At 47.5% G+C, this 12,155-nt stretch overlaps 1 protein-coding gene across 3 annotated transcripts in view; it reads left to right on the top strand.

Moving 5' to 3' along the window:
• THSD4 (thrombospondin type 1 domain containing 4) overlaps positions 1-12,155 on the top strand; it is a 573,132-nt gene that overhangs the window by 79,950 nt on the left and 481,027 nt on the right. For 2 of the 3 annotated variants that reach the window (XM_058737196.1, XM_058737197.1), the window contains one exon: positions 4,583-4,965. The exons of the other annotated variant lie outside the window; for it this stretch is intronic. In XM_058737196.1, coding sequence (XP_058593179.1) covers positions 4,583-4,965 — 383 coding nt within the window. The remainder of the gene's footprint in view (positions 1-4,582; positions 4,966-12,155) is intronic. 3 annotated transcript variants of the gene reach the window in all.

Here is a 12,155-nt window from a genome sequence, read left to right as displayed (position 1 = left end):
TACAAGCCTTTAAGTTTCGATTCCTTCTTTGTTCTGGTCTCTCATCATGATTTAGTCTTTGGTTTTGATGCTTGTCCCTGACTAACAGAGGTCCTGTTAGTGAGTCGTGATTTTAGGAATACTGTGTCTCAGGGTACTTGAAAGTTTTCCCGTCTTGTGTCACAGAAAACTCCTTGACTATGGGGAAACAAGGAGGGAGCAGGTCACCGGGAGGGTTGGGAAGAGTATGGGGAGGATAGGAGTTTGGTGCTCTCAGGGGTGCTGTCACCTCCAAAGCCCCCTTCCCTTTATTTTTTCTTTGTTCTTTCTTCCTTTCTTTCTCTTTCTTTGTTTCCCCCCTCCCTTCCTTTTGTTTTTCTGTCTCTTTTTTCTTTGTTTCTGGCTGCATAATATAAAAATCCAATTTTGGAGTATGTGGAAGGATTCCCACCATGGGGACTGAGATGGAATTTAAAGTCACTCACCATAATTCAACTATAAATTAGAGAATTCTTGTGAATAGAATTGGGTGGAATGTGGTTTCGTGTTTTCTTCCCCCAGGGACCCTGCCCAATTTGGCAATGGGAAGCTAAATTCAGGGTGGGATTAGTTCTAGGAAGTGGCTTTTTAGTATAGTTGCATGTCTAATCCCAATGTTAGTGACAGTGCCTTCCTTATCAACGTTAATAAGAACCCAGGAGGCTGTGGATAACTGAAGTCCCGCAATGTGTCAGACACATCCTTCTGCCTTTGCTTGTTTATCCCAATTATCCTGCTAGAACTATCAAAGTGGATTTTTTCTACGCATTTTCCCCTTCTATTTTCCACCAAAAGCAGGCAGAAAGGCAACATGCTGCAGGGGTGTGGGGGGGGGGGGGGAAGAACCCTGGAACAGGAGTGAGCAGGCCTCAGTTTCAGTCCTGTGTGTGCCCCTTACCAGCCTGAGACTGGGCAAGCCATGTAGCCTCTAGAGGCCTCACTTGTTCCATGTAGAAGGGACAAAATAATACCAACCTGTCAGGGTGGCTGAGGGGCCCTGTAAAGTGTAATGTGAAGCTAAGTGGTGCCTAGGCTGTAGAGCCTATCCCTACCCGAGGGGTTTGCACAATGCCAGACCCACAAAAGGTGCTCAGAAAATGCCTGTCCGCTCTTCTTCCTTGTCCTGAAAGTACTAAACACTGTATTCGTTTCCTTGGGCAGTTGTAACAAATCACCATAAACTTGATGGCTTGAAACAACAGAAATTTCTTCCTCACAATTCTGGAGGCCAGAAGCTCAAATTCAAGGTGTTTCCAGGGCCCCCACTTCTTCCAGTTACGGGGGGATAAATCCTTCCTGCTTCTTTCAGCTTGTGATGGCTCCCTGCATTCCTGCTCATGGCTCTATCTCTCCAGTCTGCCTTGGTGGTCACGTGGCCTCCTTCCCTCTGCATTTTCTCCTCTGTGTCGGGTGAGAACATTTGTCATTGGATTTAGGGCCTGCCTAGAAAATCCAGGATGTTCTCATCTCAATCAGTATTATAGAATGAGCCTCTTGCCAAATAAGGTCATATTCACAAGTTTTGCCGGGTTAGGGCACGGACGTGCCACCATTCAACCCACTACAAGCACTTCAGGGATTACGTTACGTATCAAGACTGTGGCCTGATTAAGCACATTTTTTCCCAGCCACCTGAGTGAATCCACGATCAGTTTGATATCAAGAAATCAGGGCAGGGGCGCCTGGGTGGCTCAGTCGGTTAGGCGTCTGACTTCGGCTCAGGTCATGATCTCGAGGTTCGTGAGATCAAGCCCCGCGTCAGGCTCTGTGCTGACGGCTCAGAGCCTGGAGCCTGTTTCAGATTCTGTGTCTCCCTCTCTCTGACCCTCCCCCGTTCATGCTCTGTCTCTCTCTGTCTCAAAAATAAATAAACGTTAAAAAAAATTAAAAAAAAAAAAAGAAATCAGGGCACGTAAGAGAGGAGAAAGAACAAAAGCTTGTGTTTTTTCATTTTAGTTTGTATTTATAAACAGGCAAAAAGCCTTCTCTCCTGGGTCCCCAATTTAGTAACGATGAGTTGAGTGTATTCACAATTCATGTACCCATTCACCCGCTGCTGCTCACGCACTGGCCGTGTGGAACTGTAGCCCTCCTGTCACAGAACCTTCTGTCTTGCCCTTGCTCTGACTCCGTCTCCCACTGGCTCCACCCCATGTTACCTCCAACCTCCTGCCTTGGCTCTCTGAACATGGCTTCCAAAGGCTGGCTGGGTGACATCCACCTCTGGGCTTCACCCTCTGATTAGATGCTTATTTGCTCCCTGGGTTCCCTCCGCTCTGTGTCATCCTGCCATCGTTGCTCCCTGAACCTTCAGGAACCCAACTTGAGCTGCAGATGTCATCCACAGACCACTCTGCCCTGGAATGTAGTTGAAGGAAAACGGCCTCAATTAAACGAGCCCCAAGGCTTCCGGGCGACTGATTACCTGGGGACAAGGACTCTAACCAAGGGCTAAGCCCTCACTTTTAGTGACTACAGTGCCAGCCACAGCAGTGATTAAGGTTTCCTCCTCAAGTCCTCACAGGCCCCCTCTGAGGTCATCTTAGCTCCACCTGTCATTTCCATGTGGTGTGAAGGAGCTCAGTCTTCTTGGATTTGTGCCACACAAAGGGGAGGATGGTCCCTGGACCTTCTCACTGCTCAGGGGTACTGTGGGGACAGAGGAAGAACACAACCATGAAAAGTGTTTGAGCTTTGGGCCAAAAAATGCTTCCAAAACCAAGATCTAAAACAACAACAACAACAACAACAACAACAACAACAACAACAAACTGAGTTAATCATGGCTTTTTGCACTTAGGATGGAAGCATGAGGTTCACTGAAAAACTCATGTTCTAAAGAAAGTCATAGTGTTGGTCAGTGTCCCACATTAGGACTGGGACTTGGAAATTGAATAGGCTGAACTCCAAACCCTGCTGTGGCAACGTGACCCGGGCAGGTCACATCTCTGAGCCTTAGTTGGGAAACCACACCTCTGAGAGGGCCGGAGATTACATGTGTTAACCTGGTATTGAGTGGGCACCTGAGTATTACAGCTATTACTGTGATTCCTTCTCTGAGGCCGCCTTTTTGTTTGTTTGATTTTATTTTTTTATGTTTATTTATTTTTGAGAGAGAGAGATTGAACATGAGCTGGGAGGGGCGGGGGGGGGGGAGAGAGAGAGAAAGAGAGAGAGAGAGGGAGGGAGGCACAGAATCTGAAGCAGGCTCCAGGCTCTGAGCTGTCAGCACAGAGTCTGACGGGGCTGGAACCCACAAACCACAAGATCATGACCTGGGCCGAAGGTGGATGCTTAACTCACTGAGCCACCCAGGCACCGCTTCTTAATTTTTTTTTTAATTGATTAATTTTTTTTTTTTTTTTTAGATAGAGAGGGCGCAAGCTGGGAAGAGGGGCAGCGGGAGACGAGAGACTCCTAAGCAGGCTGCACGACACGGGGCTGGATCCCGTGACCCTGGGATCATGACCTGAGCCGAACTCAAGAGTCAGATGCTCAGCCCAACTGAGCCAATCAGGCACCCCCTCTGAGGCCTTCTGAATCCCTCTCCCCTCCCCACCCCGCCCAGCCAGAGAAGCCAGTCCCCCCAGGAGCCTCCCCCAGTCTTGTGCTAGCTGCACAGTGCTCTTCTGCTGGGTCTAGGCCATTTGCGTGGAGCTGGGGTGCTTTCCTCCTGGTTCTCAGGGCCTAGCCTCAGCATGGGCATTTAGCTGGTGCTCAGAGCATGTCTGCACCATGAAGGAACACTGCGTACCCGCCCCCCCTGCCGCGCCCGGCATCGCTGTTCTCTGTGAAATGATGGGTTAAATGAACAGGAGTGTAGAATCACTCTCTAGGTTAGAACTTTGAAACTTTCCGATATTTCTGACTTCAGATTTACTATGGAAGCAGGAAAGTCACCTCTTTAGGCTTAACAACAAATATGTATTTGGTGCCAGGCTCCCTACTACGCACATGGAAGACCTGACTTAAATCTCTTTACATCCCTGTGAGGTAGAACACAGGCCCCCTTCCTAGTCACACTGCTAGAAGTGGTGGCAGGGATGTGACCCTAGGCGCCTGGCTCTAGGGCAGGGCCTCTAACTTGCGGTGTCCCCAGTGCCGGGACTGCACGGAGACTGGGCCACGCGGCCTCTCCAGCAGCTTAAGGGAAGTCCGGTCCCTCTGGCCTGAATCCCGAGGACCTAAGTTGGAGGTTAAGGGGCATTCTTGAGGAATAAGCCTCAGTAAGAGAGAGGGTGCCACACTGAGCTCTCCAAGGTCATGGCACCGGAAGTGAGGACCGAGTTATGTATGTGAGCCTTAGGCACGTCTACCTTTGTGTGTCCCTTCCAACATAAAAAAAAAGAAAAAAAAAAGTTGGAGTTATATTTTATGAGTGCATTGGTATAAGGCGAATATAACCTAGGCTGGATTACAGTCCCCTCGTTCTTCTGATTTGAAAACCAGCCCTGTGCCTACTAGTGCCTAACGGATAACGCTTTCTGGTTACCCAGAGCCTCTGGGGGGGGGGTGAAGCAGGAGCGAGTGTTCGGGCCCCCTAACCGGCCTCTTGTCTCCGCAGGTCCCGCAGCGGATGGCGGCGGCCCAGGGCGCCCCCGAAGACGGCGGCGGCGGCGGCGGCGGCGGCGGCGCCCAGGGCGTGTGGGGCGCCTGGGGGCCCTGGTCCGCCTGCTCGCGCAGCTGCAGCGGCGGCGTGATGGAGCAGACGCGGCCCTGCCTGCCCGGCTCGTCCCGCGCGCGCGGGGCCCTGCGGCCCGGGACGCCCCCGCGCGCCTTCGCGGGCCACGTGGTGTCCGCCGTGCGCACGTCGGTGCCGCTGCACCGCAGCCGCGACCGCGGGGAGCCGCGCGCCCCCGCCGGCCCCGACGCCAGCCGCCAGGGCCCGGGGCCGAGGGGCAGCCGGCACCCGCAGGCGCGGGGCCGCGACCCCACGGCGGAAAGAAGGTACGCGCGCGCCCGCCCCTGCCCCCCGTTCCCGCCCTTCCCGCAGCCCCCACCCCTGCCCCTACCCCGACGTGCCGCGCGCTGCCCCGCGCCACCCATAGCATCGCGCGGTCAACGCGTCGCTTCTGCCGGCTGGGGAGGAATTCTTGGCTCCGCGTATTTCCTTTCATCTTTTGATTTATTTTGCAGCCTTCTAGAGCGTTGAGGCCACTCCCGCCCCACTCTGTGTTTCAGAATCCTCTTCAAAGGGAAGCTAATTCTGAGCAGGCCCTTAGGCATCAACCTTAGGGAGGCCCTGTGGAGGGGTGAGGCAAGGCAGGCAAGGGTGGGGGGAGACCTCCTGTCCGGTGCAGGGGGGGGGGGGGGGAAAGGGAGATCCCTGGCCGCAGGCTGTGTGGATGTGAGCAGAGGACACAAGACGAGGGGACTTCCAACCGGGGAGTCGATGAGGAAATTTCAAGCCCTTGCACAAAGTGAATGTCGGGTGTCATACGTGCTCCCAAACTGTTGACTTCAGGATTGTGTGCACTTTTTCTGGAAAGTTTCCTCACAGAATTTTGGGTGAGCACCCTGTTTTGAGGATATCTCTGATGGAGGACCGAGACATTTTTTTTAGAGTCTTAATAAAATATGAATTCTAGAAGTTGCATGGCAGCATCGAAATAGTTGTATAGCCCCAAAACGCCTCTCATGGTTCTTCATGCCCAGCATGAATATGCCAAATTAGGCGGTGCCCTTGGGCAAGGTAGGAACACAACAGCTGAGAAGAGCTTGTCAGTGAATTAATCCACTGATACTTACAGATTACCCCGTGGTCATTCGAAAGTATTTGCTCAGTGCTTCTAGGTCCACGATAGATTCTTGGGAGTTTTTAAATACACAACAACAAACAAGCAAACATTTACAGGAGGAACAGGAAGTCATCAAGCCAAATTAGTGTCCATCTGGGGAAAGGCATGCGCTACCAGGGGGGGCTGCCCAGCCCCTCCTGTCACTGGGGGTTCAGACATCAGCACTGATGACCACCTTTTCCCACTGAGGCTAGATGCTTCCTGAGCGTCCTTCTCAGCCACATGTAGTAGCCTGTCACTGTCACTGCCGTGCAACCTGGAGGTGTGGAGGAGACGTAGCCCATCCGCCCTCCCCAGCCGCATGCTCTTGACATGGTCGGTAGGAGTTCAGAGAGGACCGTTTCACAGGGAAGGTGCTTTAGCCGAATTTTGAAGGATAAACCACATTTGGCAAATGGAAGGAAGAAGGGATGATCTGTGAGTTCTGAGGGCTGGCACGGCCTGTCAGTGGGAGAGGAAAGAGAGGTCAGCTGGGAGGATGCTTCCTCCCTTTTATCGACCACAACCCCGTCATAAGCGTAGCTCTCTATTTCCTTAACCTGAAATGCTGGTGGCCAACGCCCTTTAGAATTCAGAACTTCTCAGATTTTCGAAAGGTAATTCAGGGCATATTTCGCAGATTAATGGCGTTCCTTCTGTGGTAGGGGGAGGCATCCCATGATCAACTGCATTATTATTTCTGCACGAAACATTTGAAAGTTCATGTTAAGGAGGATAAAAAAGATCGTAATAGTCCTACGTCCGTTAAGGTCAGGTGTGCCACCCGGTGAACTTTGACACCAACCCAGTTCTAAAACATAAAGAGAAAAGGAAAGACCAAAACTCCTGGTTTGAGAAGTGCAGACGTATAATAGCTAGAGTTCATTGAATGCCTGTTCTATACCAGGCACTGTTCTTGCCACTTTACACGGACAACTCTGTAAAATAGTGCCAATCCCATCCTCATGTCCGAGGTGAGGAAAAGGAGGCCCAGAGAAGCAGAGTAACTTGTCCAAAGCAACGCAGCCAGTCTATAAAGACTTGGGATTCAAACCCAGGCAGTCGTGGCTCTAAGGACCTGATTAAAGAGCCTTTATACATGAAGAATCTGAGGCTCTAAGAGGTTAAAGGACTACCCAGGGCCCCAGAGCCGTGGAAAAGCTAAGATGTGAAGGTGCTGCTGGGTCCCGGATTCCTGGAGTACTCAGGGACTCCTCTTACCGCCTCTGTGGTTGGGAGCCCAGAAGAGCTGCCCAGGGAACAGGCTCTAGTTGGCCGCAGGCCCGCACTGCAGGCATTCTGGCCCATGCGTTTTGGCAGCAGGAAATTTTTTTCTCCCGACTTATTGACAAGGGGCCAGTTACTGTTTACTATGAAGTTCCTACGAGTTTTTATCATGCTTTTGTAATTTGACAGTTTCAGATGAAACAATCCAAATATTAGCCTGGGAGGCCTGCGCCACCGACAAACCTCACACTCTTCCCGGCTGACGGAAATCACATTTGCTTATGTTTATCAGTCATTAGGAGCTTGCATGGTACATGTGACCCCAGAAGAAATGTCCGCGTGTTCTCTGGATGGCTGTCTTGCCAGACTCTCTGTTTCAGGTTTGAGGTTTGAGGCAAAGGCTCTTAGGGCTTAGATGTTTCAGAAACTGTTAGGTTGTTATGCTAGGCAACTGAAAACTTAATTGGAGCCAGATAACACACAAAACAGAACTATTCAACCTTCCAACAAATATTTAAGTATTTACCATGTTGTGAGGCCCTGGGACAGACACAAAGGTGATTAAAAGCCAGGTTGGGGCTGAAGGCTCATACTGACAGGCTAGAGCAGCTGTTTGCAAACTTACTTTTTTTTTTTTTTTTTTTTTTTTCTTTCAGCATAAGAATCCTGTCTACAAAATCAGTGTTAGACTGAGGCTCAGTTTGTCACACAGGGCATCCCAATGGGCCAGTGACTTTCAACCTTGGCTGACCATGAGAATCTTGCAACCACCTTTCTGAAATCTCAACACCCTGATCATATCCCAAACCAACATCTGAATCTCTAGGGGTTGTGAGCACACATCGATATAATTGCTGTCCGGCCAAGGGTGGGAACCATTGGTTTGGAAGTACCTCTGTGGGACCTTAGAGTTCTATGGAAGAGAATTTGGGAATTGAATATCGTCTAGCAGAATTTTGCAGGCGGGTGAGCACATATCAGAACCAAATGCAGTGGGTGGGGAAGCTTGTTCAAAGGGGGGCTGCCCAGTCCTCACGATCTCCCCTCCCTAATGGCAATTCTGTTTTGTAGGTTTGGGGTATGACCCTAAGTAGCTTCAGATTAGGAGATTCTGATGTACCCCAGACTTTGAGAACCACTAATCTAGAAGCTTAGAAAAGACATGGATGTAAATGTCTTCCATACAAGGTACTGTGATAAAATAATGATAGTAAAGCCATTTTGGGCCATGGCTTATGTGCAGGCACCATATCGAATGCATTATGACATTTAGAGTTTATACAACCCTATGAGGCAGATGGATATATTCACATTTTACAGATGAGGAAACTGAGGCTCGGAGGAATGGAGTGATTTGCTCAAAATCACCTGCTTCAGAAGCAACAGAACCAGAATTCTAAGTGGGTCTGTTGGAGTCTGGCACTCAAGTTCTTTTCACAGAAATAGGTATTTGTGAAATAGGTGGGTTTTTTTCTCCATTCATATATGTTTTTATATCTTATTATTTTGTTAATGTTTCAAGGTTTCGTTTCAATTCTAGTTTGTTAGCATGTAGTGTAATATTGGTTTCGGGAGTAGAATGTAGTGATTCATCAATTACATGTAACACCCAGTTTATTCTCTATGGTTAAGAGTCTCTTATGGTTTGCCTCCCTCTTTTTTTTCTTTCTCCTATGTTCATCTGTTTTGTTTCTCTCTCTCTCTCTTTTTTTTTTTTTTTGAGAGAGAGAGCACGAGAGTGTGTGAGTGATGACATGAGCTGGGGAGGGGCGGAGGGAGAGAGAGAGAAAACCTCTGCACCCTGTGCAGAGCCTGTCTTGGGGCTTGATATCACAACCATGAGATCATGACCTGAGTTGAAATCAAGAGTCAAATGCTTAACTGACTGAGCCACCCAGGCGCCTCATCTCTTTTGTTTGTTAAATTCCACATATGAATGAAATCATATGATATATGTCTTTCTCTGACTGACTTATTTTACTTAGCATAATATACTTTATTTCCATCCACATCATTGCAAATGGTCAGATTTCATTCTTTTTGATGGCTGAGTAGTATTCCACTGTGTATATACGCCACATGTTCTTTATCCATTCATCAGTCGGTGGACATTTGGACTCTTTCCGTAGTTTGGTTCTTGTTGATAGTGCTGCTATAAACATTGGGGTGCATGTGCCCCTTTGAATCAGTATTTTTGTATCATTTGGGTAAACACCTAGTGGTGTGATTCCTGGGTCTTAGGATAGTTCTATTTTTAACTTTTTGGGGAACCTCTATACTGTTGTCTAGAGTAGCTGCACCAGTTTAAATTCTCGCCCACAGTGTAAGAGGGTTCCCTTTCTCCACTTCCTTAACCAACATCTGTTGTTTCCTGTGTTGTTCATTTTAGCCCTCTGACAGGTGTGAGTTGATATCTCATTGTAGGTTTGATTTATATTTCCCTGATGATGAGTGATGTTGAGCATCTTTTTATGTGCCCGTTGGCCAGCTGGATGTCTTCTTTGGAAAAGTGTCTATGCATGTCTTCTGTTCATTTCTTAACTGGATTATTTATTTTTTGGGTGTCGAGTTTAATGAGTTCTTTATAGATGCTGGATATTAACCCTTTATCAGACGTGTCATTTGCAGGTATCTTTTCCCATTCCATAGGCCGACTTTTAGTTTTGTTGATTGTTTCCTTTGCTGTGCAAAAGCTTTTAATCTTGATGAGGTCCCAATAGTTCATTTTTTGCTTTTGTTTCCATTGCCTCCAGAGATGTGCCTAGTAAGAAGTTGCAACAGCTGAGGTCAAAAAGGTTGCTGCCTATGTTTTCCTCTAGGATTTTGATGGTTTCAGGTCTCACATTGAGGCCTTTCCTCCATTTTGAATTTATTTTTGCGTATGGTGTAAGAGAGTGGTCCATTCCCATTCTTCTGCATGTTGCTTATCCAGTTTTCCCAACACCATTTGTTGAAGAGACTGTCTTTTTTCCACTGGATATTCTTTCCTGCTTTGTCAAAGATTAGTTGACCATATAGTTATAGTTCAATTTCTGGGTTTTCTGTTCTGTTTTATTGATTTTTGTCTGCTTTTGTGCCAGTACCATACTGTCTTGATGACTACAGCTTTGTAATATAACTTGAAGTGTGGAATTGTGATGCCTCCAGCTTTGCTTTTCTTTTTCAAGATTGCTTTGGCTATTCAGGGTCTTTTGTGGTTCCATACAAATTTTAGGACTGTTTGTTCTAGCTCTGTTAAAAATGCTGGTGGTATTCTGATAGGGATTGCATAGAATGTGTAGATTGTTTTGGGTAATGTAGACATTTTAACAATATTTGTTCTTCCTACCCAGGAGCGTGGAATCTTTTTCCATTTTTTGGTGTCTTCTTCAATTTCTGTCATAAGCTTTCTATAGTTTTCAGTGTATAGATTTTTCACCTCTTCGGGTAGGTTTATTCCTAGATATCTTACAGTTTTTGGTGCCTTTGTAAATGAGACCAATTACTTGATTTCTCTTTCTGCTGCTTCATTATTGGTGTATAGAAATGTAACAGATTTCCGTACGTTGATTTTGTATCCTGTGACTTTGCTGAATTCATGTATCAGCTCTAGCAATTTTTTGCTGGAGTCTTTTGGGTTTTCTACATTGAGTACCATGTCATCTGCAAATACTGAAAGTTTGACTTCTTCCTCACCAATTCGGATGCCTTTTATTTCTTTTTGTTGTTTTATTCCTGAGGCTAGGGCTTCCAGTACTATGTTAAATAACAGTGGTGAGAGTGGACGACATCCCTGTCTTGTATTTCACCATGGAGGATGCTATTAGCTGTGGATTTTTCATATATGGCCTTTATTATGTTGGGATATGTTCTCTCTGACCCTACTTTGTTGAGGAGGGCTTTTGTCATGAATAGATGCTGTGCTTTGTTAAATGCTTTTTCTGCATCTATTGAGAGGATCATATGGTTCTTATCCTTTCTTTTATTAATGCGGCATACCATATTGATTGATCTGCGATTATGGAACCACCCTCGCAGCCCAGGAATAAATGTTACTTGACCTTGGTGAATAATTCTTTCAATGCACTGTTGGATTCAGTTTGCTTGTATCTTGGTGAGAATTTTTGGATCCACGTTCCTCAGGGATATTGGTCTGTAATTCTCCTTTTTGGTGGAATATTTGTCTGGTTTTGGAATCGAGGTAGTGCTGGCCTTATAGAATGAATCTGGAGGTTTTCCTTCCGTGAAATGGGTATTTTGAAATCGAAGCTGCTCCCTCTCATGGCAGGTGTGGTCAGAGAAGCTGCCTACAGGTTGGATGGTTTGAGTCATGTCTTGAAAAGTGGATGGGATATGGGAGTCATGGCTTAAAATGAAGTGTGTCTCAACCTTGCAGGGTTCAACTCTCCTCTTGCAATCAGGGGAATCTTCTCTGCAGCTAGTCCTAGGCACCAGGGGGAGTTCAAAACATTAGAAACCACAGCCCTGTCCTTGGGTGCCCGACACCGTGTGGTGGTGGATGGGTGGCAAACCCACAAGACACTACACGTGCTGGAAAGCCGTAGAGATAGGACTAGAGTTCAGAAGATGGGACGCCCTTCCCGGATGGAGCAGTCAGGGTGGACCACACAGAACAGGTAGGGTTTGAACCCAAGCTTGAAAAACAAATAAAAGGTACTTAGCTGAAATGTATTTGGGAACCTCTTGAGTCTACTTGCTTGCATATCGCACCTTTGTCTCATTACAGCATACACATACATACTGCAAATCACGCTCTAAAAAGCCTTGGAAACCACGGCAGTATTTATTGGAGGCTTCCCGAGGATCTGAGCTTAGGAAAGTTACTTAACTTTTCTGAAGCCCCAGGGCTTCATCTTTCAAACGAGAGGATAATAATCCATAGCACAGGGGACTGTTGAGTGGTTAAATGAAATAATAGGGTCATATTTCCTGGCCTATAGTAGGTGCTCAAGAAAATGTAGTGCTACCTCCCTTTAGGGCTTTAAAGGCTGAGTGTTCATGTGTGAGAGTTCCAGGTAGAAGTTTGGTTCTGCAGGAAGGCTCTGATGGTGAACTGGGGTCACACAGGAAAACAGGGAGCCAGGCACTGAGGTCTAGTCCAGGAGGGCGGGCCTCTGGGCAGTGCAGCCTGGG

This window comes from Neofelis nebulosa, chromosome 7, assembly GCF_028018385.1.
Source record: "Neofelis nebulosa isolate mNeoNeb1 chromosome 7, mNeoNeb1.pri, whole genome shotgun sequence".
NCBI lineage: Eukaryota > Metazoa > Chordata > Mammalia > Carnivora > Felidae > Neofelis > Neofelis nebulosa.
Note: the sequence above shows the minus strand (reverse complement) of the source record. Positions and strands in the feature narration are given on the sequence as shown.